General features: G+C 46.7%; 11 protein-coding genes across 11 annotated transcripts; 6 read left to right on the top strand and 5 right to left on the bottom strand.

Moving 5' to 3' along the window:
* Window positions 1–401: 401 nt before the first annotated feature.
* Window positions 402–3,172, top strand: I302_105651 (uncharacterized protein; the record flags this gene model as incomplete). The annotated part of the gene is made up of 7 exons (XM_019191398.1): window positions 402–615; window positions 683–992; window positions 1,057–1,754; window positions 1,831–2,001; window positions 2,065–2,305; window positions 2,381–2,777; window positions 2,876–3,172. 7 exons carry the CDS (start codon window positions 402–404, stop codon window positions 3,170–3,172), a joined length of 2,328 nt encoding a protein of 775 aa, XP_019046028.1.
* Window positions 3,173–3,645: 473 nt separating this feature from the next.
* Window positions 3,646–4,563, bottom strand: I302_105650 (uncharacterized protein; the record flags this gene model as incomplete). Its single annotated transcript, XM_019191397.1, has 1 exon — window positions 3,646–4,563. The coding sequence occupies one exon, from the start codon at window positions 4,561–4,563 to the stop codon at window positions 3,646–3,648; it is 918 nt and encodes a 305-aa protein (XP_019046027.1).
* Window positions 4,564–6,451: 1,888 nt separating this feature from the next.
* Window positions 6,452–7,093, bottom strand: I302_105649 (uncharacterized protein; the record flags this gene model as incomplete). The annotated part of the gene is made up of 1 exon (XM_019191396.1): window positions 6,452–7,093. One exon carries the CDS (start codon window positions 7,091–7,093, stop codon window positions 6,452–6,454), a length of 642 nt encoding a protein of 213 aa, XP_019046026.1.
* A 928-nt stretch (window positions 7,094–8,021) lies between these two features.
* I302_105648 (uncharacterized protein) lies at window positions 8,022–8,489 on the bottom strand (the record flags this gene model as incomplete). Its single annotated transcript, XM_019191395.1, has 1 exon — window positions 8,022–8,489. One exon carries the CDS (start codon window positions 8,487–8,489, stop codon window positions 8,022–8,024), a length of 468 nt encoding a protein of 155 aa, XP_019046025.1.
* A 4,949-nt stretch (window positions 8,490–13,438) lies between these two features.
* On the top strand, window positions 13,439–13,931 carry I302_105647 (uncharacterized protein; the record flags this gene model as incomplete). Its single annotated transcript, XM_065870125.1, has 3 exons — window positions 13,439–13,542; window positions 13,758–13,862; window positions 13,913–13,931. The coding sequence occupies 3 exons, from the start codon at window positions 13,439–13,441 to the stop codon at window positions 13,929–13,931; spliced, it is 228 nt and encodes a 75-aa protein (XP_065726197.1).
* A 55-nt stretch (window positions 13,932–13,986) lies between these two features.
* I302_105646 (uncharacterized protein) lies at window positions 13,987–15,944 on the top strand (the record flags this gene model as incomplete). Its single annotated transcript, XM_019191394.1, has 4 exons — window positions 13,987–14,808; window positions 14,879–14,956; window positions 15,027–15,219; window positions 15,334–15,944. The coding sequence occupies 4 exons, from the start codon at window positions 13,987–13,989 to the stop codon at window positions 15,942–15,944; spliced, it is 1,704 nt and encodes a 567-aa protein (XP_019046024.1).
* An 866-nt stretch (window positions 15,945–16,810) lies between these two features.
* I302_105645 (uncharacterized protein) lies at window positions 16,811–18,527 on the bottom strand (the record flags this gene model as incomplete). The annotated part of the gene is made up of 8 exons (XM_065870124.1): window positions 16,811–17,029; window positions 17,098–17,130; window positions 17,247–17,269; window positions 17,320–17,364; window positions 17,537–17,829; window positions 18,077–18,307; window positions 18,406–18,452; window positions 18,525–18,527. 8 exons carry the CDS (start codon window positions 18,525–18,527, stop codon window positions 16,811–16,813), a joined length of 894 nt encoding a protein of 297 aa, XP_065726196.1.
* Window positions 18,528–19,192: 665 nt separating this feature from the next.
* On the top strand, window positions 19,193–21,038 carry I302_105644 (uncharacterized protein; the record flags this gene model as incomplete). The annotated part of the gene is made up of 7 exons (XM_065870123.1): window positions 19,193–19,944; window positions 20,061–20,169; window positions 20,237–20,243; window positions 20,315–20,385; window positions 20,461–20,702; window positions 20,841–20,889; window positions 21,009–21,038. The coding sequence occupies 7 exons, from the start codon at window positions 19,193–19,195 to the stop codon at window positions 21,036–21,038; spliced, it is 1,260 nt and encodes a 419-aa protein (XP_065726195.1).
* A 245-nt stretch (window positions 21,039–21,283) lies between these two features.
* Window positions 21,284–22,813, bottom strand: I302_105643 (uncharacterized protein; the record flags this gene model as incomplete). Its single annotated transcript, XM_019191391.1, has 6 exons — window positions 21,284–21,500; window positions 21,620–21,956; window positions 22,115–22,179; window positions 22,278–22,394; window positions 22,506–22,562; window positions 22,629–22,813. The coding sequence occupies 6 exons, from the start codon at window positions 22,811–22,813 to the stop codon at window positions 21,284–21,286; spliced, it is 978 nt and encodes a 325-aa protein (XP_019046021.1).
* Window positions 22,814–23,357: 544 nt separating this feature from the next.
* Window positions 23,358–23,882, top strand: I302_105642 (uncharacterized protein; the record flags this gene model as incomplete). Its single annotated transcript, XM_019191390.1, has 1 exon — window positions 23,358–23,882. The coding sequence occupies one exon, from the start codon at window positions 23,358–23,360 to the stop codon at window positions 23,880–23,882; it is 525 nt and encodes a 174-aa protein (XP_019046020.1).
* Window positions 23,883–24,455: 573 nt separating this feature from the next.
* Window positions 24,456–25,310, top strand: I302_105641 (uncharacterized protein; the record flags this gene model as incomplete). The annotated part of the gene is made up of 1 exon (XM_019191389.1): window positions 24,456–25,310. The coding sequence occupies one exon, from the start codon at window positions 24,456–24,458 to the stop codon at window positions 25,308–25,310; it is 855 nt and encodes a 284-aa protein (XP_019046019.1).
* Window positions 25,311–25,638: the final 328 nt, after the last annotated feature.

The following is a 25,638-nucleotide window of genomic DNA, read 5'->3' as shown; positions in this document are numbered from 1 at the left end:
GTGAGTATACCGCACGTAGCGAGGTATGTCCGGGGTTTCTGTCAACTCGAATATGAAAAAGTGAGACAGTTGATATTGATATTGATGATGATGATGATGATAAAGTTGAATGACAGCGTATAGAAGGTGGCTTTCAACTTGTTGACAATGAATCAACCCTGTAATGGATCAAACCACGTGTCAATAGGAATCCAAAAAACAAAGGAAAAGCAGTCGCCAACTTGTGCCACATCTCACACAATCTCCGTAATTCCGCCACACCCCTCACTCAGCACACAGCTCGAGACTCGCTCGTTGATGATACCGAGATTTCAATGTTGAAATGTTGAAATATACTGTATCATTCACATTAGATAGTAGCATCCATAGTAGTGGACCATACCTTAGTATAGCCGTTCGAGATGTCGGCATTGAACCTACCAAAACCAGTCAACACCTACGCGGGGGAAGATGAGTTGCGTCAAAAGCCAAATGGAGGTATATCGAACGGCAACGGTACGCCAGTAGTCGATGAAGATGGAGGCGAAGGTGATGAAGGTATGGAAGAAGATCGACCGATGAGGGCAAGTGATAAGTTGAAAGTTGGGATCATCTACCCTCCGAGAGAGATAAGAAGTGAGTGATTAAGTTGCAAACACATGATTTATCGAAAGGAAGTTGATCGTACCCATCTGTACATTAGATATCGTCGATAAAACGGCCAACCACATCTCCAAATCACCCACACCCTTATTGCTAGAAGAGAAAATCAGGGAACATCAGAAGAGCGATCCCAAATTCGCTTTTTTGAACGATGCGGATCCATATCATCAATATTATCGATACATGCTGGTCAAAGTGAAAGAAGATGCAGATGACGTAGCAGCGGGAATATCAACTTCCACTCCCGTGCCCGAGGATAAGAAGGAGAAGAAGGAAGATGTGATCAGTGCTTATGAACCTAAACCTTGGGAATTCCTGGTCGACCTGCCTGGTGTGACTGCTATGGATTTGTGAGTTACACTCATCACTTCAGCCTGAAAATGTGTTCAACTGACTTGCCTTCTTCGAAATTAGGGACATCCTTCGACTGACAGCTCTCTTCCATGCTCGACGTGGTCGATCTTTCCTTTCCTCCCTCTCAGTGAAGGAAGGTAGAAACTACCAGTTTGATTTCCTGCGTCCCACTCACTCGTTATACGGATATTACAACCGTATGGTCGAATCCTATCAGAAAGTGATGCAACCTCCCCCAGGTCTCATCGAGAATCTGGTGAAAGAAGCCAACGACCCCGAGATCAAATGGAAGACATTGGAAGAAGCTAGGAACAGAGCAGAATGGGAGAAAGGAAGGAGGAAGAGGGAAGACATCAAAGCGAAAGAGGAGGAGGAAGAGGCAAAAGCATTCGCTGCTATCGATTGGCAAGACTTCGTTACGGTTGAAACTATCGAGTTCACTCAGAATGACGAACAGCTGGAATTACCGCCGCCAACGTCGATCGATAAATTACGTACGATGTCGATGGCTGAGAAGAGGATGGCCGCGATGGTCATGGAGGAGACCGGGGCTGGACCAACGGCAGAGTCTACTTTCCAGAATGGTAATGGAAATGACGATGAGATGGAAATTGAAGAAGACGAGGAAGATGAGGAGGAAGAGGAAGTCAGATTACAGCGAATCAAGGCCGAGCAGGAACAGGCGAGGGCGAGGGAAGTGCAGAGAGCTGCTATGGAGCAGAGAGGTATGAAGATCAAGAAGGACTATGTACCGAAAGGTGAGCTTAGTCTTTTCAACACTGGCTTCGCGACGCCAAAGCACAGTCTCCTAACAAAAGGTTTGTTCACTTGTAGGTATTCAAAGAGGAGGAAATGTCGCTACTGCCAAATGTCCAAATTGTGGTCAATCCATCCCCGAGAACGAATTGTCAGAACATATGCGTATCGAATTATTGGATCCGAAATGGAAGGAACAAAAGAAGAATTTGGAATTGCGAAGAGCGCAAGCACAACAATTGCAGCATGGTAAGCTTCTTATCAGGAACTCTCGTGAGGCTCATCTGAAGCTGACGTACGTTTTTGGGGTAGGTGCCGACGTCGTCGCATCGCTCAAAAACCTGGCACACGCAAGAACCGATCTGTTCGGAGACGATCTGGACGAAGCTCAAAGGAAACAGCGAGAAGAGGAGGAGAGGCAGAAGAGGAGAGAAAGAGAAAAGATCATTTGGGATGGTCATACTGCTTCTGCAGCCAAGACTACGGAGACTTTCCAAAGCTCGTTCAATGTTGAGGATCAGATTAAGAAACTGCATAGTAGGATTGGTTTGACGTGAGTTTGTCGTTCCTCCATCGTGCTCCTCTCTAGCTCGTCCGGCTAAATTTGCTATTTTGTTACTTCTTATAGCGAAGCACCAGCAAACGCTGCTGGACCTCAGATCGGACCAGGTACACCGGGAGCACCACAATCTATTCCTACTCCTCTTGCCGCAGGCTTGCAGACACCTGGGGGAGGTACCGCCTACTCTGGAGCGACCATCTCCGCAGCACCCACCGGTCCATCAACCAAGGAATACATCTCGACACCTTACGATCCATCTTTCGCTCCTTCCCCTCAACCTCCTTCTGCACCTTCAATCCACCCCTCACGAATGGCAGCTATCAACGCTGCGAACGCCGGTGGTAGTGGTGGATCGTCTCCTCTGGCGGGTCAAGTGAGACCGTACGAGGATGATGGGTCGGCTGAGAAACCTGTCTTCAAGAGACCTAAGATTGAGAAGTTGCCTTATGGACAACTGTACACTGTGAGTTCACTTGATCCATGAGTCTGTCTTCATTTCAGCATATATCCTACTGTCAAAATGCCAATTATAAGGGACAATACTGATAAATGGATGCATAGGAATCCGACTGGACCAACCTCCATCCTGAACCTATAAACATCTCTGTCCAATTACCCAATATGCCCGAGAAACCAGAATATAAATTGAATGGCTCGATAATTACCATAAACGATTTACCAATCACGACCCTCTTCTCAACCATCCGAGAAAAAATCAAGAGGACCGTGGATGCCGATTTACCCATATCGAGGATGAGGTTGGACTACAATTCAAAGGTTATGAATAATGCTTCGACGTTGGCGAGTGTGAATTTGGATGATGGGGATATGCTGGTTATGGTTTTGAAGAAGAAGTGATCAAAGCTTGAGGGACTGGAAAGCTTCGTATGTTATGTTGTGTAACAGATGTATTTGTAATTCAAGCGAGGTTTGGAATTTTAATGTGACGAACTGTTCCAAATTTCTTGATTAATCGTCATTTGCGATGATCAGTCGATTGAAGTGGTCAATGGTGGTTGGTAGGTGGGATGCATCTGCCTCAGTAAATGTAGAGATGTATAGCTGCAGACAGCTGAGCTGCCTTGCACGGATGTCGTTTACATGTGCAACACGAAACAAAGCCAAAAAAAACGATAAGGTACAAATCGTCGGTGACTGCGAATCGACCATTCATACATACAGTATCATCTTGTCAGCCTATATAGCAAAACACGAATTGAAGCTACCTTTCGCTCTTGTTATCCATTGACTGACCGCTATCTCACTGACCAGGCTTACCCTGGTGCCGCATTGCACAAATGCCGCATACTTGACGACCTCTCGTAGCCGTGCTAATGGGCGAACAAACTTAACTCCTGTTTCCCGAAAGATGGCGACGGACAAGAGAAAGTACCGAAAGTCTTGATATGATCTTCGGGTCGTGAAGTCTCAACCGATGTCAACAGATCATTGTATCGATCAGGTAGAAGTCGCCTCAGTTCGGTGGGAAACTTGCTATTGTCTATCTGCTGTCTCGATTCACCCCAGGCCTCTACCTCCGAGATCAACGTATGATCCTGCATCCTGAGCTCTTCCACTTTACCGTCCAGACCGTACTCGAGGTTCCACCGGTGATCTGTTGATGACCCATCGTGAATTCTATATACCTCGGAAACACAGGTGACAGCATCATTGATCTTTTGCGAATTGGCATTTACATGGTGGTGCGCCGCAGCCATCTCGTTGACTAGAGCTTCGCAATCGCTGGCAGATCCTTGCTGATACTTGGTTAAGGTCTCGCGAGTCAATCTATTGGCCTTGCTAAGCAGTTGTCTACAAGACTCGATCTCCTCGTTCCGTTCCTTCAAAATCCTCAGGTTGTCAGATATGCCACGACAATCTTCACTCAATCCGGAAGCCTTATTTTTGGCTTCCTGACTGGTCGCCCCGCTCTCCTTTAGTTCCATTATGAGCTTTCCTATATGAGCTATCCTAGCTGAGTCCTCTTCAGGATCAGGGTATCTTACCTCCGAAGACTTAACACTTTGGTTCCTCACGTCTGTCAGGATCCTGTTGTATTCGCCCACAGCCCTTCGGACCTCGTCTAATTTCTTCTGCTCCGTGCTGACCCCCTCTTCAATAGCTTCTGTACCGTGAGATTCAGTCTCCGAGGAATCTTCGACTGTACTCATCCAGCCGATGATCTTTGCCTTACGTTTCCTGGTACTCTTGATCGAGGGGAATTGCGACGAGTGACGAGGGGAGCTCATGATGCCTGTAGCAGCTACGTGTCAAACAGGCTCGAGCAATGATCAGATCTTGCACCTGCGTTGCGACGTGGCGTCTTCGTGAAGAAATAAAATATGCTCGGTAGCGGCCAAGCTGGACCGACTCTCATTGGAGGGTACCTTGAAGGCAGTGCCGCATTGAGCTTGCATATATACCTACCGGAAGCGAGTAAAGCAGGCAATGGGTATCTCGTTCAAGGGAAAGTGCCTCCTTTGAACGGAGCTTGGGATGACCCTTCCAGTATAAAGGAGGCATTCCGATGACACCTCAATGACGACTTGATCTGCCAGTCACGATCTGCAAATTCGCTGAAAATGCACCACAAAAGACTTCACCATCTGCTAAGTCAAGTGAAGCCATTCAGGTTGAATGCATTGCAAGAGCACGCGCTTAACATGATAAGGGCGATTTCATCCACTTTGGTGAGGGGAAGGAAACCGTCAAGAAGGATAGTCGAACGTATCTCAAGTTGACCCTTATGTTTGGAGTGTTTGAGATTGCGTTATATACGAGGGGGCCGTCAGTGGGTGAAGATGTATAGAATCGAAGTATGAAAGCTCGAATGGCCACTCCCGCACACCTTGCGCCCAATTGGAAATTGGATGGAGGAGATTGGAGAATGCACGGGGATTGGGCCCCAGGTGGGCACGCTCACAGAAGATTGAATTACTTGCAGAGGATTTGGTTATGTTCTATGAGAGCGGTTCGGACAAATGCATACTCTGAACTGTCCATGACACGGAATTCAGTGGAAGATACTAACGGAAAAGATCTAATGAGGGCACGGTTCTCCTATCTGTTACATTTATTCTTTAATATCATATTCATCTTGCACAACTTCCCACCCTGCTTTCCTTCGGCAATAGAGACGATATCACTCTCTAGTTGACACTACTCCATTAATCCCTCGGATAAAGAGGGATCACGACTGGCTGGGTTGCCCCTCTCATCATCAGTCAGCATGATGACATCATACTCGTCGAAAGCGTCCGTCGCAGATCGACACTTATTTGTAAGCCGAAGGGTAATCGAAATCGTCCACGTCCGAAGACAGATCAGGAAGATCGGGAGTCTGGGCGACGTAAGCTTTGGAGGCTTGCAAGTAATCCCTCATGTTATCGCATGCGGCTTTCAATTTTTCACCATACTCCTTGATGAAGTCTTGATTGTCTTGATCATATCCTTCGGTAAATTGGTCAGTGCCTTGAGTATATTGTGGGCACGCGACAGAGGTGTACACGGTCCGGAATTGTGTAAATGTCCCGTTGTCTGTGTGTTGCACGCGCCCGATATAGTGGTAAGGATAACTCATGATCAGGTGCTCCGATTGGTGTAAAGCCTGTCGTTGAAAACGTCAAACATTGCTATCAAGTCGACCGGACGATCCGATGGTCACCACCAAGTGGAACTCACGATAATAGACAAAGATGGACCCTATGAGGAGAAGTCCTTCAGACGATTGATCGGGGTTACGATGACTTGATAGAGGTACCGCCTGGAGACGATATTGTGAGGGCTTTTGCGCCTTTTCCGAATGGATTGTAGAGTACAGCGAGGGTTATGCAATATGACTTGTGACTTCCATAAATCCTTTCGTGAGAGTTCCCACCTTTGATCGATCAATGGAAGAGGTGACACACTATGATGCGAAGTAGTCTCCCCTGAGCATAAGGACGTGAAACGAAGTCGAATGATTTGCAAATGCTGAGCCACTCTTTCAAAGCCTGTGTCGTCTGAGTCAAAGGATATTATGATGCACCGCAAGGCACTCGTCAATAAACGTATGAGACTTCCTTTGGCACCGAAGGTATGAAGTGTCTACAGAGGCTGACCATGATGGACGAGATTACAAAGAACTCCCTATATCCCTCACATCTCCATGTTAAAGTCGTTCAAAGCATCGCAAAGCCCGTCCATCTCAGACCCTTCCTGGTCTTTCAGAGCTCGAATTGCGATTTGCCACACTCGATACGTATGTGCCAGCAGACTTCGACTGGTATCAGAGTGTTCAGTGAACCCCAAACAACCTTCAATAGCTGCCTGGTCAGCTCTTACATTCTCTCGAGCACTCGCATAAGCCTCTTTGTGTAACTCAGCGTCCTCTGTGAGACAATTGTAATCTTCGCAAGTATGATGAGACACGCCGGAAGCGTTCTTGGAGAAAGTGTATAGATCCAAGGCTTCGATCGCTTCATTCAATTGTTTCAACGCCCAACCGGACATCTCTCTCTTACGCTCCCTGGACAAGTTGTACCAGTGCTCCGTGAGAGCGATCATCTTATTGGCGACTCCTTGTATGGTGTGGATCGTGAATTGGTCGGGCACCTGTGCGTGTGTATCCCACCTGAGGGCCGCAGCGGAATTCCGAGCGCTTTGGTAAGCTTTGATATTCTCATCACCTGACAGAATGGTATCTTGCTCAAAAGTGTACTTCTTTTGATCATTTGCCTTTTGACTTTCAACAAGTAATTGTCCATATTTATCTTGAAGTGTTTGATGATTCTCTGCCATACGTTTGGCGACATCTCTTCAGAGATCCACCAGCGTTGTGGCCCCTGAGTTTTATTCAGTGGCCGCAAGTGACGTACCATCCCTAAAGCTTTGATCGTTTGAGGCGTTCATACTTCGCATGCGTTATTGGATGCGGGTCACGGTAGGTTTTGAAAGAGGGGCTAGACCAATCACTATATGTATCAAGACTTTTGTTCGATGCATTGAAATGACAACAATCAGAATGAACGTATATACGTTCAGCCTCTCCCTTCCAGAGGTGGAGAATGTACCATAAACGTAGACAGTCCTCTTCATTTTCGTGGTAGCTGAAAGGATGAGGACTGAGGTGACTTCGCTTGTGGTGGCATCACCATGTATCATCAGAGGATGTGACGCTTGAAGTCGATGCATCCTTCCTTACAGTGTATATTTGCTCGTGATGGAGTGTGTGTACTGTGGAGGCTCAAAGTTACACAGGTGCACAAGATTTGATGACGGAAAATGCAGAGTATCAATCTCTGTTGAAATCAAGAGAGCTACGTGGCAAATTCTTCAATCATATGTATACAACTATCTTCCTGGCGAGTAATCAATGCTTGCAGCAAAATCGCAGACTGTATCTGTCCTTCGTGACCATTGCTTATTTTACGGCGAAAACAGTCAGAAAGATTCATGACGACTGGTCGTGTTTTGTGTTGCACTCTGCACAAGATGGCAGTACAGACGTCATGCCGAGTCATGTGTGTCGTCTGATGATCAACTAGTTTGGTCACCAATCTATACCAAAAAGTGCATCTGCCGATTCCGGTTCATCTGGTTTCAAAATTCAACCTGCAACATAACCGCACTTTCCGACTATGTGTTCTCGTTCCCATCCGTTCTCTGTTCAGATCGTGTGTTGATGTGTCGTTCGAAATATCTCGAATGGCATCCGCTTGGAGTCCGGCTAAATGGTATCTCGGCATAAGAGGTCTGCCATACTGCTTTTCATTTTGCCAAACTTCGAAATATTTCGTGCGGCCTTGGAATGGTCTTCCATCGCTTCGTCCATCTCCCGCTCCTTGGCTTGCAAAGGATGTACCTTGAGGAGCCACTCTTTCCGCATATAGTCACGATTCCACTCATTGAGGTCCATAAACTTAAACCAACTCTTGACAGTTGCATACATCTCTTCCCAACTCCCTACAATCTCCTGTGGGTACTCAAACCCTGAAATGTCAGTGTCTCGATCAGGAATGTTCTTCTTAGTTTTGATGTACTTGAGTGACTCCTCGAGACAGGTCTTCGTGGCTTTGCAAGCACTCTCCAGCACCTCGCCGTACTCTGTGATCTTCCATTGATTGGCTCCGGCCTCGGAAAGTCGCAAAAATGCCGCCTTGTATCGATCACACAGATCCCCAACGGATCTGGACATGCTGTAAATCCTGAATTTGTCTACTTCATTGGTAAGTGGAGTCGCGCAGAGTAACAAGTCTGACTTGAAATCAGAGAAAACTCTTTCGCTTATCGGTCTTGGGTTATCCATGGGGCAGTCATCACCCGATCGAATTCGCGTTTCAATCCTGTCTGCGGTAGAGATGTAACCTTCGACCTGGCGACTGAGGGAGTCAAAAGTGAGGCGAAGAGTCTCGGAGATCGAATCCCCTGCCAAAGTTCCATCAGAGTCTGAAAATGGAGAGTATATCGATAGTAGGGGTGGTGGCAGTGGAAAAGGTGTCTCCGAGATCTTCGGCAGATGCACTCGTCTGAACTTCAGCGCTTGGCTGCATAGCATAGACTGTGGATGAGATTGATGATAATCAATCAGGATCTGTCGACGATCTAATGTAGCCTGAGGGTTGGGGCACTGAGTGGCGAAAGATTGGACGGGAAAATATGCGAAAGTGGTGATTGCGCTGGCACGACCGTCTCTTTGTGGGATGGTTCACGCTAGAGACGAGTCTTTAAATAATGCCCACGAGAGCCGCAGAACCTGCTAGGTTATCTTCAAAGGAACAGTATCGGCGAAGGACGAACCCCCAGGAGTTCAAGCGAGTCGATGACACTATGATCATCCTTTCAGTTATGTACTCGAGCAAGTGCTTCAGCCCTTTTGAGGAATGCTGTGAAGCTACTTCATCTTCCCCTGGCTGTGCTACGAAATATACCAGAGATGTATGACGTTTATTGCGACCCCCAGCAACTGTGCTCAACATATTGACAGGTATATCCAAGAAAGCGCAGGTTAGCTGAGCATAGAAAGAGTCTGCTTGCTGACTTTCGAACATGACCGGTTAGACCGCCTTCTCCAGAGGGGCAGAGACGATCAGCATGACTCGACCCGAAACGATATCGCACCCGGAAATTGCCAACGCAGGCGAATCATCCCACACGAGGCGAGCTGACTTTATGGTAGGATAGAATATATATGTTATAAAGACGACATATGATTCATAACAAGACCTTCCTCGCCATATTGTCTTTGTTGTAAACGATGTTGCATACGAGACAGAAGAGAAGAGAAGAAGAAATATGAAAATTTTCTAGTCTAAGCGCGCTTCCACAAAAGTCTTGTTCTTCTTGTCTGATTACCTTCCTAGAATCTTTAGAGAATGTCCCATATCCACAGTTCGACGGCATAGCGTAGAGTGTGGATGATTTTTGATGTTGATGAGACTGGAACCAGAGGTATCTGTGACGTAAAGTGCTAAGAGACCAAAGATCAGGTATGGAAGTGAGTGGCGAGTCGTTCGGATTACTGAGATCAGTTTGTTCACCGCTGCTGCAGGGCGTCCTTTTATAGCTCATGAGTTTACGAGTGCGGGCTTTCGGAGGGAGTCATGTCCTCCTCGTAAACCTTTCATCCTCACTGTCAACAACAGTTTCAACCCCTTGGGCGAAGATGTAACGGGCACATGGATTACACGTGTTTATGATAACCTGAAACGCAATTAATCATCCGGAATAAAGTTGACCGGTTCGTGGCAGCGCAGGAACGGACACTTCACTCGCTCGTCAGAAATAACACTTCACTAGCTAATCAAGTATCCCTCCTCTCTCTGTGTGTGTGTGTGTGTGTCCGATTGAACGATAAATGCATACATATACATGATACGCAGAAATGGAAGTTGGGCGCATTGTTCTTTCCCCCTCTCGTCTGCTAAGTTACCATCAATCGACTACCTTCTTGTTTTGTCCACCCTAATGATTTAATTAACTATCCACCATTCGCATCGTTCCCATCAAAGACAAACAAGCAGGAAAGATCGACTGACCGAATCAGCTGTGTCATCACGGTCCACTCGAGATCTCATTCGCTCGTGCGTTGCCCCTTATACGGCCTCTATCGTCGGTGTTCCTCTACACCTCATGGGTAGTGTATTGTTATACCGTATTCCTCTATCCCTTGTCCTCGCACCTCGCTTTCTCTCGAGGCAACCATCGCATCTCCAAGTAACTCAATACCTCACTCTATTCGGGAGAAACATACTACACAGCGCCACCTCACCAATAGAAATACGACTTTACCTCGAGGCAACACGCACTAAGGAACAGGCGGAGACGAGCGATCAAATCGGAGAGAAATAGTGACATTTTGTTGTCCGTCAAAGGACAGAAAGGTGTTTTGGATGTACCATTTCGACAAAGAATTAAGAACATCAAAAAGGTTAGAGGAACAAAAAGAAGTTATCCCAGAAGAACAAAAGGTGAGAATTGATTGATGATCACCCACCCACCCATCATTCATCACTCATTATATATGTATGGCTGACGAAAGATCCCTTCCGCCCATCTAATCATTCTTCTTTCCCCTATCGAACATCACACTTCCTTTCATCCAATCGATCTATACCTTGATCCGATCTCGTTGGGACCATCAGATCGAACAACTTCAATTATAGGTGAGTGAGTGGACGTTGATTGAGGATCTACCTTTAATTATCTCATCATCAGCTGGTTGGTTGACCATCACTACTGGTATGGACAAACACGCATCATCACAGTGATGTCGGCTGACCATCGGCGTCCTAGTGCCTCCATCTACTTGGGTCAGAATCAAATCAAATCTCATAGAACCACTGTGAAACGGCACTAGAACAAGTACATTCCATCGTAAGTCCTCTTTAACGATTCCCTGTCTGACCTGTGCTTTATCGTCCCATCTCATTACATATCTCGATGCTGTGCACCCAAACGAGTCTAGAATCAAGCCCCTCCTTTCGATGTGCATTCATCGTACCCTTGATGGCACCTGCGGCAATGCCATGATCACCAGCATCATCATCGGTGAAAGCGGCATTGGGTTGTGCTGATGTGCCTTTATCGTCCGTGCTGTTTTCTGTATCACATCTGTATCACGCGGCGGCCTCATGTCACTCCTCCTTGCCCTGATTGGCCTGGCTCGTCTTTTCTTCTGTTTTCTTCCTCCCCAGGCTGAGGTCGAGTGGGGTGAGACCCAGACTATCTTTGTAGAGTGGGGTCAACTTAGCTTAGATGAGGTTAAGCGGAACGGAGATGAAGAGACGAAGCCATCCCATCAAATCAATCTATTTTAGGTTTAGAGTTGTGTCGTTGTGTGTTGTATGATTATGCGTGGCTTTCTTTCGTTGCGAGCTAAGCTAGTGCTGACTTATCTGTATACTAGCTGATTCGGAATCACAATACCAATACCAAGAGGACCTTGTGAATTTGTATTTCCCCTCAACCACACAACGTCGTCATCATCCCCTCCTCGTCTTCGGTTGGTGGCGACCATCCTTTGAACTTTACATGGCCTAGGACTAGAACTAGAGGATTCGGTACCGAACCGAGGAAACGGGTTTAACCTCTAGTTTTATCTCCTATAGCCCGAGACGGTTGAAACATCCATTAACAATAGGATAGGATAGGAAAAAAACCAAGAAAGTCATAGACTTGTACTAAGGTGTAGCTACGTGCTAAATCCTGGAGCCTGTAGGTGAGTGACTGTTCTCTTCACTTTTCCTCTTGTTGCGATGAGACGGTATCAGATTCAATGAGATGGTTCTATTCCTACTTTATTTGTGGACCATCCTTTGAGTGGCTTTGGCTTTGGCTTCACTTTCGGTGAATGCTCGATATCGGGACCCGAAGTGCAGTGGTTTATCGTTGAGATATGATATGATACCTTACTGAGATGAGGATGAACACTCCTTTCGCTTCTTTTTCGTCTCCTCTCTCTTTCTCTTTCATATCTTCCGTTCAAACCCTTACATCGGACAATGTACTGTTTCCTGTCCGTTATTGTTACTACTTTGTGACTTTGTGACTATCCTTTGGACTATAAATGATTGACGCACAGCCCCCATACCCCTCCCCCCTCTTCTCTCTGCCGTTCCTCTTGGCTTTAGTAATACCTGATGACTATCACTATCACTCTCTAGCCGTCATGGCCGGACAATTTCATTTTTTACTTTGATGCTAATGCCAATCATTGCATCGGTCATCATCCATCAACCATCAAAAGCAACTTCATCTACCATCAATACTACTATAATTTATAATTTGTTTCTCATCGACACTGTTTCTGTCTCTGTCTCTGATCTATCTCTCATACTTTGCCCGTGCGTTTTATCCTCCTTTCCCCCTTTTATAGCTTTGACCACTCTTCATCTTTATATATCATCGCATCATTTACGCCACCCTGCACCATACTATTGTCGTCGTTAACGGTCGTATCCCTTTATATCTGACATCAATCCCTCTTTTCCGATTCTCATCATCCATCATCTCACAAAGTAGATCTTGATCTCTCACTCTGATGTTGGTTGCGATACCTCTTTGATCCTATCATCACACATATCATACAGACCATCATTGTATTTCGGCTTTCACCTCTTTCATCTACACATTAGCCGTTTCATCGCTAACTTAATTTACTCTCCTTCCTTATTTCAACTCGACCGCTTCATCGCATCCGATCTTCAGCGTCCACCCGATCTTCAACATCGTCTCGCACACACGCCGTTTCCCCTTCCTTTCGATCTATCCTCCCTCTTTCTCGTTCATGTCCTCTCAGCCACAGGATACACATAAGGAGTCAACAGGCCCTTTTCAATCGGTGGTCAATCTCATACCAATATTGACAACTCCCCTCCTCCCATCGCGTTCCTCACTCTTATGAGTGATTATCTGTTTCCACCCATTCATCCTCATCTCTTTAACTTGCACCATCAACAATCGATAATATTCAATAATCCACCTTCACCTTTACCAGACCACTCTCCCTCCTTCCATCCCACACCGTCTGCATCGGGTGGCAACTTTATTTGCAATTTGTCAGATCACCAATACGAATACAACCTTGTCGATCGACCTCTCAACTCCTATACCGACGACTGGATTTTGCCCAATCTGACACTTTCCATGTCATCTGCCTCCAAACCACCTGCGAGCCACCATCACTCGGCATCATACACGTACGGTACGAGTGAGACTCAGGCGCAGTTCTCTTCTGGTATCTCCCAAGAGTAAGTGACACGTCGTCTCATTTCCCATAGCAATGTTCCATGAAAGCCCAAAGAGGATAGCAAACTTACACAGCCTTGTGTCTGTTTACGCCCTTCTGTTCTTTCTTATTCTTACCATCTTTCCCCTTTTGATAAGATTCCTGAACTGTATTTATGTATAATGAAAGGGATCGACCAGCTGATCATCATCTTACATTTCACTATGTCTTCCTCAGGCGTAGTACCGCTTCCCCCACTCAACCCAGTGTACTAAATCCCAGTCAGCTATATAATTGGCCACCCAAGTCTACGAGTCCTGTACCGCCACCACCTCTTCAATCGTTCGTTCTTCCTCCTCTTCTATCTATCTTACGCAATCTCAATACTGAAGCTCTGATTCTCCCAACTAGAACTTCGATCTCCTCGCCATCCGCCCACGTTCATATTGGTCCGACATCCAGCAACATGCAGCAATCTCATTACAGTCCTACTCAGACTTTACCTCAAGTCCAACCCCACTTCGGACCCTCGACCACCACCACCTCCTCTTCTTCCGGTGCGAATATGATGTTGCCACCCTTACGTATGCCGGGCTATACCGACCCAAGAGTCAATCCACCTTATGCGAGCTCCGCCCCTCCCCCATTCAACAACAACGACAGTCATTATGGTTACTCCTACCCCAACATGAATCAATACTCGGCATATCAACGATCACCAAATTACTATTCCAGCGGTCACATCGCCCAGAATTCTACCTCTTCCTCCACTGGTTCCGAACTGTGGACACCAGTATCTGCTACTCCTTCTGGCGGTTATCCCATGTTTAACAACAATCAACAGTCAAACAGTAATGGCGGTACTCCAACTTTCGGAGCACAACCTCCCCCTCATCAGCCTAGTACTCCCAGTACCATCCAACCTTCGGCTTTTCCCTCTTGGCAGCCCACTTCAGATGGGAGGAGCAGGATAAGCGGTAATGGACAAGGTACCATCTCACCATTGGGTATTCTCGGAGGAGGTGAGAGTGGCTCAAGATTAACCGATAGAAGATCAAGCACACCCGGTGAACATAGCTCGACCACAGCCGGAGGGAACGGCGAGAGGTGGGATAGACCAAGTTTGGACTTGTCGCCTGACAATTCCGATAGGCACTCTACGAGTGACGAGGAGAAACCTAAGATCATGAAGAAAGGAAAGGGTAGTACGGGTGATAGTGGTGATGAACTGAGTGGTGATGGTACGGTAACTTATACTACTGATGCTGAAGTCAAACAGACTCCTGAGGTGGGTCCATTTTTGTATCACACTTTAAGTAATAATGAGACGAGCTGACTTGTCAATTGATGATCTTCAGCTCAAAAGGATGTGCTACAATTGTACGAACAAGTCGCCACCTAGTTGGAGGAAATCACTCCTTCATCCTGGTAAGATTGTGAGCGCTACCAGATCGTCGAGTGAGCTTTGAGAATGCGACGGTGGCTAATCATACCTCTAATCACCAGCTATGCAACAAATGCGGTATCTTCGAGAGAACACATCACAAACCTCGACCACCGCAGAACGATGATCAGAAATTGAGAAAGCAAACTCCCGTTCCTGGTGGTCTCAGTGCTGTCTCGTATCGAAGGGAGATTCCCCCCCAGCTACAGGTCATGAGGGATGATAGCGATGGAAGTCCTGTACCTTTGTCACCTTGTGAGTGCCTTCAACTTTGTAAGAAGTCTCTAAGCTATAGCTGGATCAGGACATGTACCCTTCTTGGTAAAGCAGGTCATCGTTGCTGACGTATGCCTTCTGCTTCTGTCTCAGACTCCAACGTACATTCCCAAGCGACTCCCGTATCCGCCACATTCCAATTCCCACCCAGCTATCACTCACCCTCTTCAACGTTATTACCTTCCTCCGGACCCTCAAGCACTGGTCCTCGAAAATTCATGGGTACGGGAATGTGGAATCAGACTTCGCCATCCGCCCATTCACATCTCCTTAACACTCCCGTCTCGTCCTCTTCTGCAACCACCCTCGACGGTAGTGGTGGTGATTACTCCTCTTCACCCATCAGAGGTGTCGGAGTAGGAGTGGGATACCACTCACACGGCTCATCACCCTATGCTCACGCTTATGCGAACCGACGAACGTATTCGCACCCGGTCAAGTTCAGCCCCATCATGCCTTCTTCTGCTGGTCCGATCTCCCAGTTCAACCAATTCAACAATAGTAACAACAATAATGGGTATGGTTATCCCATGGGGACATGGAATAATGCGAGACGACATTCCGACGTACAGCTATTACCATCTTTATCGTCATCTTCTAATGGCTCGAATTCCAACTCGACTGTCCAGGAAGGTGGTCAAGCGATTGAGGCTCAAGAAGATGGGAGTGGGAATGGTACGACTGTGAAATCTGAACAGATCTGATTCCCGCTTCCCCCTGATCATAACCCATCCATGTAACAGGACTCTCCACTCGACGCACCTACAGTAATGTAAATAACGAATCAACGAACGGACAACGATGGTACCACGACTTTTACATGTGAATAACGACGAATCGACAATTATTGATATAAGATAGTATACATCATACACGAATCTCTTTTGAATAACTTGATCTTGATCTTGGTCTTTTACACCTTCATCAAACGGACACTTTCCGCTTTCTTTTCCTATTCCCTGTTCATTTGGAAATTTCACAACACAATACGATACGATACACCATCATCTATTTTCTCTTCTCTTCTCTTGGATTTGAGGTTCTCTTTTGATTTTTGGTCTTTGATTTTCGGTTTGTGAATTTTAATTATACAATATATATGTATGGGTTTGGTTGGGAGATTATCTTATCTTACGTTGGTTTAATCGAGGAGTAGTGCGGTATATATGAATGATGATATGACAAGTTTACATGAATATATGATATATGGTATATGGATGACATGCAGTATCTCCATTTGCACGAGGGATGTTCCGCTGATCAAAATGAGTTACTGTGAGATATTGACGGGTACAACACAGTAGGCGAGTAGGATGATATATGGTACGTGAGCATATCCAATTCATGTGTCATGTGCAAATTCAATTCAATTGTAAAAAACATTTTTATCTATTTGTATTTGGTATTTGATAATAGAATAATAAAGCAAGGTTGAGCTTGACCTCCCTCACCGCTCTATAGGCAACACAATCGTATCGTATACTACAACATACACCCATCCCTCCCTCCGTCTGCAGCATCATCGTTCCCATCCCATCCCATCACTCTCCCCTTTGCGTGCGAATATAAATCACGCAGCAGGACTAGGGTTCCAAGGTCCAGCATCAGACAAACTACACCCCCCAGGACAATTACATTTCCCTCCCAAGTCAGCGGGCAAGTTCTCCTCGGGGATGTACTGGAGTAATTCGGTTTTGTAGTTCTTTCCGAGGATATGGATCTTGCGGACGGTAGCTTCGTCTAGCCATGGTTTGATTAGGGACCAGACTGTTGAGAAGAGGTATGGGGCCTGGTAGCAAGGGCAGCGATCAGCATGTCTCTTCTACATGACAGCGCAAAATACAATAAGATACTCACGTTGATGATGAACATGTGACCCATGGTTTCGGGCTATCAACAGCAAATTCAAACAGTGGTCAGTCCAACCCTTTCCATTGATCTACACCTCGTATCTCTACTATGCTTTCGATACGTTCTTGGAGGGTAATGTTGATGAATACACGTACGTCTAAGAACATATTGGTATCAGCTAACAAGTCAGATACCAACGCATTCAAGCCAGCTGTGAATCACACTCACAGTTGTTTTGTCCGATCGAACTGGCAGCACCGACGTAGTCTTTCACTGCGTGAGATCAACGAAGCATTAGCTACCCGTACATATCCTCGCTAAGTGCAGTGAAACAATTATCACGTCTCCCCCTCCAGTTTGTCTAAACTCCCTTCTCCCCCTCTCCCCACTCTCCTTCCCCAGAGTCTCGGCTGCGAGCAAGAATGAGCCAAACCCAAAAACCCACCTTTATAAAAACTGCTAATACCCGCATTATAAAGATCCAAAATCGTACACGAAGTCTCCACGAGCTGACCCGCCTCCTTCGAACAAGCGGGCAATCTAGATTTCAAAAATTTCTCGTACTCGTGCACCAAGTGGTGGAGCTGTCGATCTTGCGTGGTGAGAGCGTACAACTTGTTGATATCTAGTTTACCTAGTTGCTCGATGTATATCGGTCGGCCTTCTCGGTCGGTCTTGTGGTAGAATTGTGGGTAGTATTTGTTTACTTCGCGGAGCTCGGGGTAATCGTAGCCGTTGCTATGGTATGGGGTTATAGAATTAGTACATTGATATTATCGGGCTAGTGCGAGTATGGTAGGGGAGATGTAAGGAGTGATAAATACATAAGAGCAGAAGAGCGGCTACGGTATGATACCCAAGCCCACACAACGCTCGGATCGTCTTTCCCATCAAGCCTTCTCCAATCCCACCAGACCGACCGAATCCCTCCCAGAGCCAAAACCCGAACCACCCTAGATACATAATATTGGAGAGTCGCACTCACGCAGCAATATCATCCGCCCCAAACTCCTTCCTCCACTTCTCATTATTATTCCACATCAACTTGGCCTTGGGTATATCAAACTTTCTCGCTCTCAAGAATCTCAAAAGGGTCTGATCGTCGAACCTGTCGTATCCCAGGGTAGCCACCACTTCATCTCTGTTAGCTGGGATGGATCCCTCGGCGGTGAGTTCTTCTCTGAATTTGGTCAAGGTGGCTTGTTGGGTTTCGGAGCTGTTGTTGCGATGATCAGCTATAGCTCCTACTTACCTGCATGTGATGATACCAACATATTGAGAGGATTAGATATGAGTAGAGTAGGGTAGACTTACAGATGTCCTGGGTGTCCTGACAAGGGGTCGTTGGCAGCTGGAGCAGACTACAAAGGGATCATCAGCATGGTTTAGCTGTCAGGTGTGAGGGAGTGCCATTGAGGATGACTGTTACTTACCATTGTGATTTCTGATGTTATCTAAGAAAAGAGAGTGGGAGTGTAGTTCTTGAGAGATAGCTGTGTATGCTATATATGCGATATCTGTGGATATAAATATCAAACGTGTTTCCTATCAATCAATTAATGATGATGATGATGGTAGAGGATCAAACGTAAGAACTCAGAACTCAACACAGTAGTGAACAGAGTGAGAGGAGTACTAGTGACACAGCACCATATGACGCGTGCTGGCATAAACCAATGGACTTGAATTAGGATAAATAGTGACAAATACAGGTCATCAATTAATCATGTTCGTAATGGGACATTTGATCCCGCTAATGGCATTGGGAATGACGATATAAGCGATCGAGAGAAATCAAAACAAATAAACAAAAGAAAGCGGAGAGGGACGAGCGCGACTCTCTAAGCATTGGGCACAGCACACTACAGTATATATATCTTATCATCACCGCCCATACAGCATACAGATACACATACAGATAGTCACCATACACAGCTATCTATTCACTAAATTTCATCACACAGACACAGCCCGCTCCGACCGCACTCGCCCCATCTCACTCTACGGACCAATATAAATATCGCAATCACCTCTTCCCCTCCTTTCCAACCCGCCTCACTCCGTCCAATCCCATCCAGTTACCCCTCAATCAAACCCCAAAATGGCATACCTAGGTAGACCCTCAGGCGGAGACTCCCCCTTTGCAATAGGAGACCGAGCCATGAGAGACACTTCATCACCTCAACCACCCTCTCAGCGAAACCCCACACCGAGACAACAGCAGAACATGCCCCCTCCAGGTGGGTTCATGGCTACCCCCTCGCCGTATGGGAGCGCAAGTGACGAAGCTAGAAGGAGATACGAGGAGAGGTACGCCAAGAAGAAAGCTGAGGAAGCCGCTAAGGCTCAAGCAGCCAATTCCCCACAACCACCCCAGCAGCAACAACCACCGCCTCAACAGCAACAACAGTATCATCGACCCCCACCTCAGCAGCAGAACCATGGACCACCTGGAGGAGGGGGGTATGGCCAACATCCCCAACAGCAAACCCAAGGATATAACGCTCCTCCACCAAGACAACAGTACGCTTCTCCCCCACCTCAACAGGGAGGGTTTGATCCCCGACAACAACAGCAGCAACAGTACCAGCAGGGTCCACCAGGTCAAGGTGGATATGGTCAAAGACCCAATTCGATGGGTCGTCCACCACAGGGATACCAATCTCCCCCTCCTCCTCCCCAACATCAGCAGGGTCCACCACCACAACAACGATGGAGTCAATCATCAAATCATCAGCAATATAACCAACCTCCCCCTGTGCAGCAACAACAACAATGGCAACAATCACATAGTCCTCCTCCGCCACCACCGCAACAACAACAAGGTACGGATGATGCTGAGTTGCAGAGAATGTGAGTTGCCGTCTTCTCCGAAAAGGGATATGCCAAGAGATATGGCTTGGCAGTTGCTATACTGTTGATAAACACTGTCACCGAGACTGATCATACCTGTGTGTTATGATCGATAGGTTCTCTCAATTCGATTCTTCTCGAACGGGTGATCTGAGCGCATATGATTTGCAGAGATTGTTGGCGAAGGATACGATGATGGATGCGAGGGAGGATGCGGTGAAGATGGTAAGTTGTTCCCAAAATGGTAATTTCGTAGAGTAGATGAGCTGACGCGATATATCATGTTAATCAGCTAATGAGTGAGTGATTGAGGTTGAAAGAGATGCAAGAGGACATTCGAAGCTGACAATGGTACACCTGCCCTTCCCAGATATCTTCGACACTGATAAATCCGGTACTATCAATTTTATGGAATTTGAAGGATTATATCGATACATCCAGGTGAGTTGCTGACTGAGGAACAACGTATATACAGGAAAGTATGAGTAATAGCTGACTTCTCACCAACCCCCGCAGGACTGGCACGGGATTTTCCGCCGATTTGACCGCGACAACTCTGGCCTAATCGACCGTAAAGAGCTGCACAACGCGTTGTTAGGATTCGGTTTCTCCCTACCCAAGGAGATGGTTATCTTGGTAGAAAAACGATTCGCTCCTCCGCCTACGTCGGTGAACGCTCAGCAGAACAAGGGGATAAGCTTTGATAGGTTTCTGATGGCTTGTGTGACTGTTAAACATTATACTGAGGGATTCAGGAGGTGAGTATTTTATCTCTTCTGTTAACCATTTATCGGATAGGTCGAGAGGGAGGATTAGAGCATTCGATGTGTTTCGGGACGATCGCATGGGTGGATGTAGAGACTCGTCAGCTGATTCGATCTGATTTGATTTTACAGACTCGACGTTAATGGTCAAGGTCATATCACGCTGGATTACAATCAATTCGTGAGTTTGTGCACCAGATATCTGCCTGCCACGCAATCCCAATGTCCTGATTTCCTTCTTCATCTCGTACCACTCGAGACGCTGCGTATAGATGCGTGTAGCTGATAACGCTGCTGTAGATGGAATTGGTTCTCGATGCCCCTAGCTAGTTCCGACAGAGTAAAGGTTACATTCAGCGGTGTCTCGATAACGAGCCCTCCCCAATCCAATATGATATGAGATATCATCATTAATGACATGACACAAAGACATAACTATGTATTATACTTCACATGCACCCATTTTGACACTTGGTAACACAGCTATGCCGGCACATCATCGATTCAGCCTACCTTCCCTCTAGATTTACAAATTATCACGTCCAGTGGCCTAGTCTTCAGATACTAGTATACTCTCAGAAAATAGCCTGGGCATTGGGGGGAGTAGCGATACCCCCCTCAACGTACAGTCCCATACTAGTGAAGAAGAATGTCCATCTCTTATACTTCTGGCATCGTTTTGATAATTCACGCAGATCAAATAGCTCGCCTATAGGTAATCCCCAGCCGGCAAGGAAGACTTGATGGCATGAGAGTTTGTTGGGTGCCACAGGCCAGGTCTCGTATGATGGGCTGTGAGAGGTGAGAGTGGTAGTTAGCAAGATGCATTTTATTCTTTCATGCAGGATAATCGTATTCTACAGTAGAGAGCGATAAACATGAGATCTGAAGAGAGGGAGAGTAGAACACACCAATCACTAGCAACAGCCGCAATCCCCTCATCCCAATGCCACGCAAACAACTCCTCAGACGCTTCAACTCCACAACTCTCATTCTTCTCTCTCTTCTTCAACCCTTCCCTCTCCTCGGGGGATTTCGCCTCGATCGCCTCGGTGAATCCCGTTCGGACCAGTAGGATATCGCCCGGCTGGATATCTACGTTGTACTCCGCTGCGCACGCTTGGAGGATGGAGAGGGGGATGGGGTGGGCGTTGGAGAATGCTTCGATCGGGGGGAGGTTGTGGGTGGAGAGGTAGAGGGGGATGTCGAGGAGGTGAGCGCGGGAGGTTATGGGTTTCTCGGCGTAGTCTGGGAGACGGATCGGAAGGGTGTGTGAGTCAGCTTATTCTTAGGTTACATTGGATTGGGATGCAATGGTATGGTTTGAATGAGATTGAGATTTCCCAGATGAGACTACTCTTGGTTAGGAAGAGAACATGGTAGGAGAGATGTGAGATCGGACTCACGATGCACACCGTATTTCTTGATATTGGGATTACTAGCCTCCTTGATATCCATGCCGCCGTAGAAGCTAGCTCAATAGTCAACATCGATTTTCTCTTTTCTGCCTCCGGCCTGACCTGCAGAAGATATGCGGCGAAAAGAGAGATAGAGAGCGAAACGACCTACGTGAACTTGCCCTCTTCTGGCCAATTCTGATACGCATAATGCCTGAGTCCATCCCATTGCGTCGAACATTGCGTGTTGAATGTTAAGATGTCGTCGTTGGAGTGTCCCGAGCATTTTCTATTTCACATGTAACATTGGACTATCATCAGTGCAACTCCCGGTGCCTCCTTCCCTGGGGAAGTTGAAAATTATCGGCAGTAGGATAAGTGGGAATGGTACGAAGCTCACATCTTACGTTCCATAGGTGCTCGCGAGGCATGAACTGGATTGAAGGATAATGGTAGACTGTGAATACCACTGTAATTAGCGAATCATGAACGTGCAATTAGAGCTGAGATAGATCAGACACACTTGAGATTCACAACCACACCCTCAGTGATCGTATCTGTCCCCCTCTTAACACATTTTGGAGTGATCAAGTTCAACCTGCCCTTCTCATCCTCGGGACCGTGTAGACCCCAGGCGTTGAGGGGCGGACCGGATTTGTCGATGGGGAGGGCTGAGAATGGGGGTGAAAGTGTCGATGTGGATGTCATGGTGGGTTGTCTGGTATTGGCTGAGTGGATGGTTGCTTCTGTGATTTTTGATATATTCAACTTTGCTTGAGGGGAGAGAGAGAGAGAGAAGATTAAGATGAATTTTGAAGAGTCGAGATGACGTCGTTTGTTCGAATAGGGGGATGTTCAGTTCCGACGGAAAGCAGTCATTATCTTATCACAATCGCACATGGATTCCAACAGCTCGTTTACGACTTGGCATTCCGTCGTGGTCAAACCATCCACAACGTCTCAAAGTCACGTACGTAGTACAAAAGGAGAGGTTCCATGTCACTCGGACTTGCAAGGGTCTCGACTGTTACGCTCCCCTTCTTGGTGAGATATAGTCATACAATGGAAAGACTGAGAGCTTCATAGGTGGAGCGAGGTCATTCCAGGTTTGCCATAGGGTATCAAATCTAGTACTCTTCCCTTCCCATTTTCTTGGCTTGTTCAAATTCCCGTCTGACTATCGACACTGATACAGTTACAGTATTTCAGAAGTCGGGTCATCTGTCAATGACTTCCGTTTGGACTATTTGAGATGAACAATTCCGGATCTAATCCAACAGAACTATACTCGACACACGACCTCAGTGGCACAACTACCATCGAACAGGTATTACAAGCAGCCGAGTCATACTGGGATAAAGTGGACAGACTGAAAAAGGCATACAGATCGACAGTTTTCTTGGACTGGCCAGACCAAGATGAGTTTGATCGAGAGGGAATAGCGATCCAACAGCAGATCGAAAAGATCCAAGGAGATCCCCAACTGTCCGATCAGGAAAAGCAGGAAACTGGCGAGCTTTCACAGCGATGCTACCAATCACTCTCCAAATACTACACCCTCAAGAATGATCATAGTAAAGTATCACAACTGTACCAACTGCTGCGTGATTCCAATAAGCTCGGCGACGAAACCCTCTCTGCCCGATTGAAAGTCCAATATCCAAATTCTTACCCTGCACCATCTGTTGGAGACCCATCGTTTGAAGAACAGTATAAAACAACGCTAGCGTCATTGTGGGTGGCTATCTATTCGGTTTCAGGTGTCAAGCGACATTAAAGATTTCATGATCACGCTCGACCCGGATCATGAGCTTACGGTTGAATATGATTCTTGGGACTTGTTTCAGTCCAAAATAGGAGAGAGGGGGCTCACACAATGTTTATCAACAGATTGTTCAGGCTAGCAGTGGTAAACATTGAGCAATGGGAATGGTAACGGGCGTGTAGATGGCAAGGCATCCATAGCTTGGAGTGTTTGGACCGTAGGATGTTCGTGACCGATGCATGACATGCTACTATATGACAGGAAGTATGGCGCTTCTGATATTGCAGCAGGCAGCGAGGCTTGTGATATCATCAGGTCAGTGAGAGATCTTCGAAGAAAGAATCATTCGCATTCTGACGTTTCACGTTCCATCCTTTCACGAAGTCTTCTGTCGAATAAGGGATGGCCATGGAGTCTCGCCCACTCGATAATGGACTTGATGGTTAGACACATCATATAAAGTCGCATGATATATCCCCCAGTCGCCTCTTTTCTGCATGACTTATCCATCTTGTCCACACGGTACACGGTACAAAGATCGTCAACTATTCAATATTTTTGCTATTGATAGCTTGAACCTTCCTAATGAGCGAAACGCCTTCAGTCATGGAGAAAAAGAAATCTAAAGTTTATTCTCGATTCAAGAGGGATCACGAGCATGATGACTGCGACCTCAGAAAGTTGATCGATGACGCCGAGACGTACTCCGATAAGGCATATGATGAGGCCCGACGACACCGGGAACGGTTTTGCGAATCCTTGCGACTAACGTTACCGAAGGATGATTTCCATTTTCTCGAGTGGCATCGGAAAGCTATGGAGTCTCTGCATGATCTGCACATCGCCCATCGCCCTCTTCCCACCAAGGCAGAGAAGACCCAGGGTGACCATCATTGGTCCCCTCTCAGCGAATCAGTGGACGACGAGAATAGACCTCGTTCTCGCGGCCACTCAGAGGACGACGAGCACGAACATAATGGGCCCCGTCTCACCGCCGAAGAAAACACCCGTCTGGAGAGACTGAGCGAGCAAAATCCCAGCTCCTGGAAGATGTTCATGGCGACTAAGACCAAAAGAGATGAGATCGGCCGTCTCAATTTCCTGTTGACCGACACCACCACCCTAATTCGCGATACGATCTCAGCTTACGAATACATGTGCCAAGAGAAACCAGAAACAAAGCAATCGTTCTCCGCAAAGCTCGCCCCGACGAACCGATTCATCAATAGAGTTATGAAGCAGACACCCTCCATCAATGAATCGATTTCGTTACTTTTTGATAGCCATGAGCTCGTAACTTCTTGTAGGGATTGGGAGACCCTCCGAACCGACATCATGAAGAACACCGAATTGGCAAGTCATATGCCAAAAAGATATCGCGAGTTCACTGGATATACGTTCGATACGACTAAATCGGTTGACACCCCGACTGTGTCCTAGCGTGTCGGTTCTGAGTGGTTCCGTCCTCATTTGAGTCGGTGCATGGTATTTATATCTTATGTATATAGCGATAATCATATGAGATCAATATTGGGTCACAGTGTGTTCCACCGATGGACACAGGCATATATGTTGCATTGCTTTGAATATTGCATTAACGTCGATATACGCGATATATTGTATATAATCAACAGTTGGAGTGACAGTCGTGTGTACCTGATCCGGCCACTTTCTGGAAATATCATCCACTATCATTCGCCACCGAATACATGACTCCCAGCGCTACGAAGCCACCAAGAAATCATCTGGCGAGAAGCCCGAGACGTCT

The sequence above is a fragment of the Kwoniella bestiolae genome, chromosome 4 (assembly GCF_000512585.2).
Source record: "Kwoniella bestiolae CBS 10118 chromosome 4, complete sequence".
Taxonomy (NCBI): Eukaryota; Fungi; Basidiomycota; class Tremellomycetes; order Tremellales; family Cryptococcaceae; genus Kwoniella; species Kwoniella bestiolae.
The sequence above is the reverse complement of the archived record's forward strand: the minus strand, read 5'-3'. Positions and strand labels throughout refer to the sequence as shown.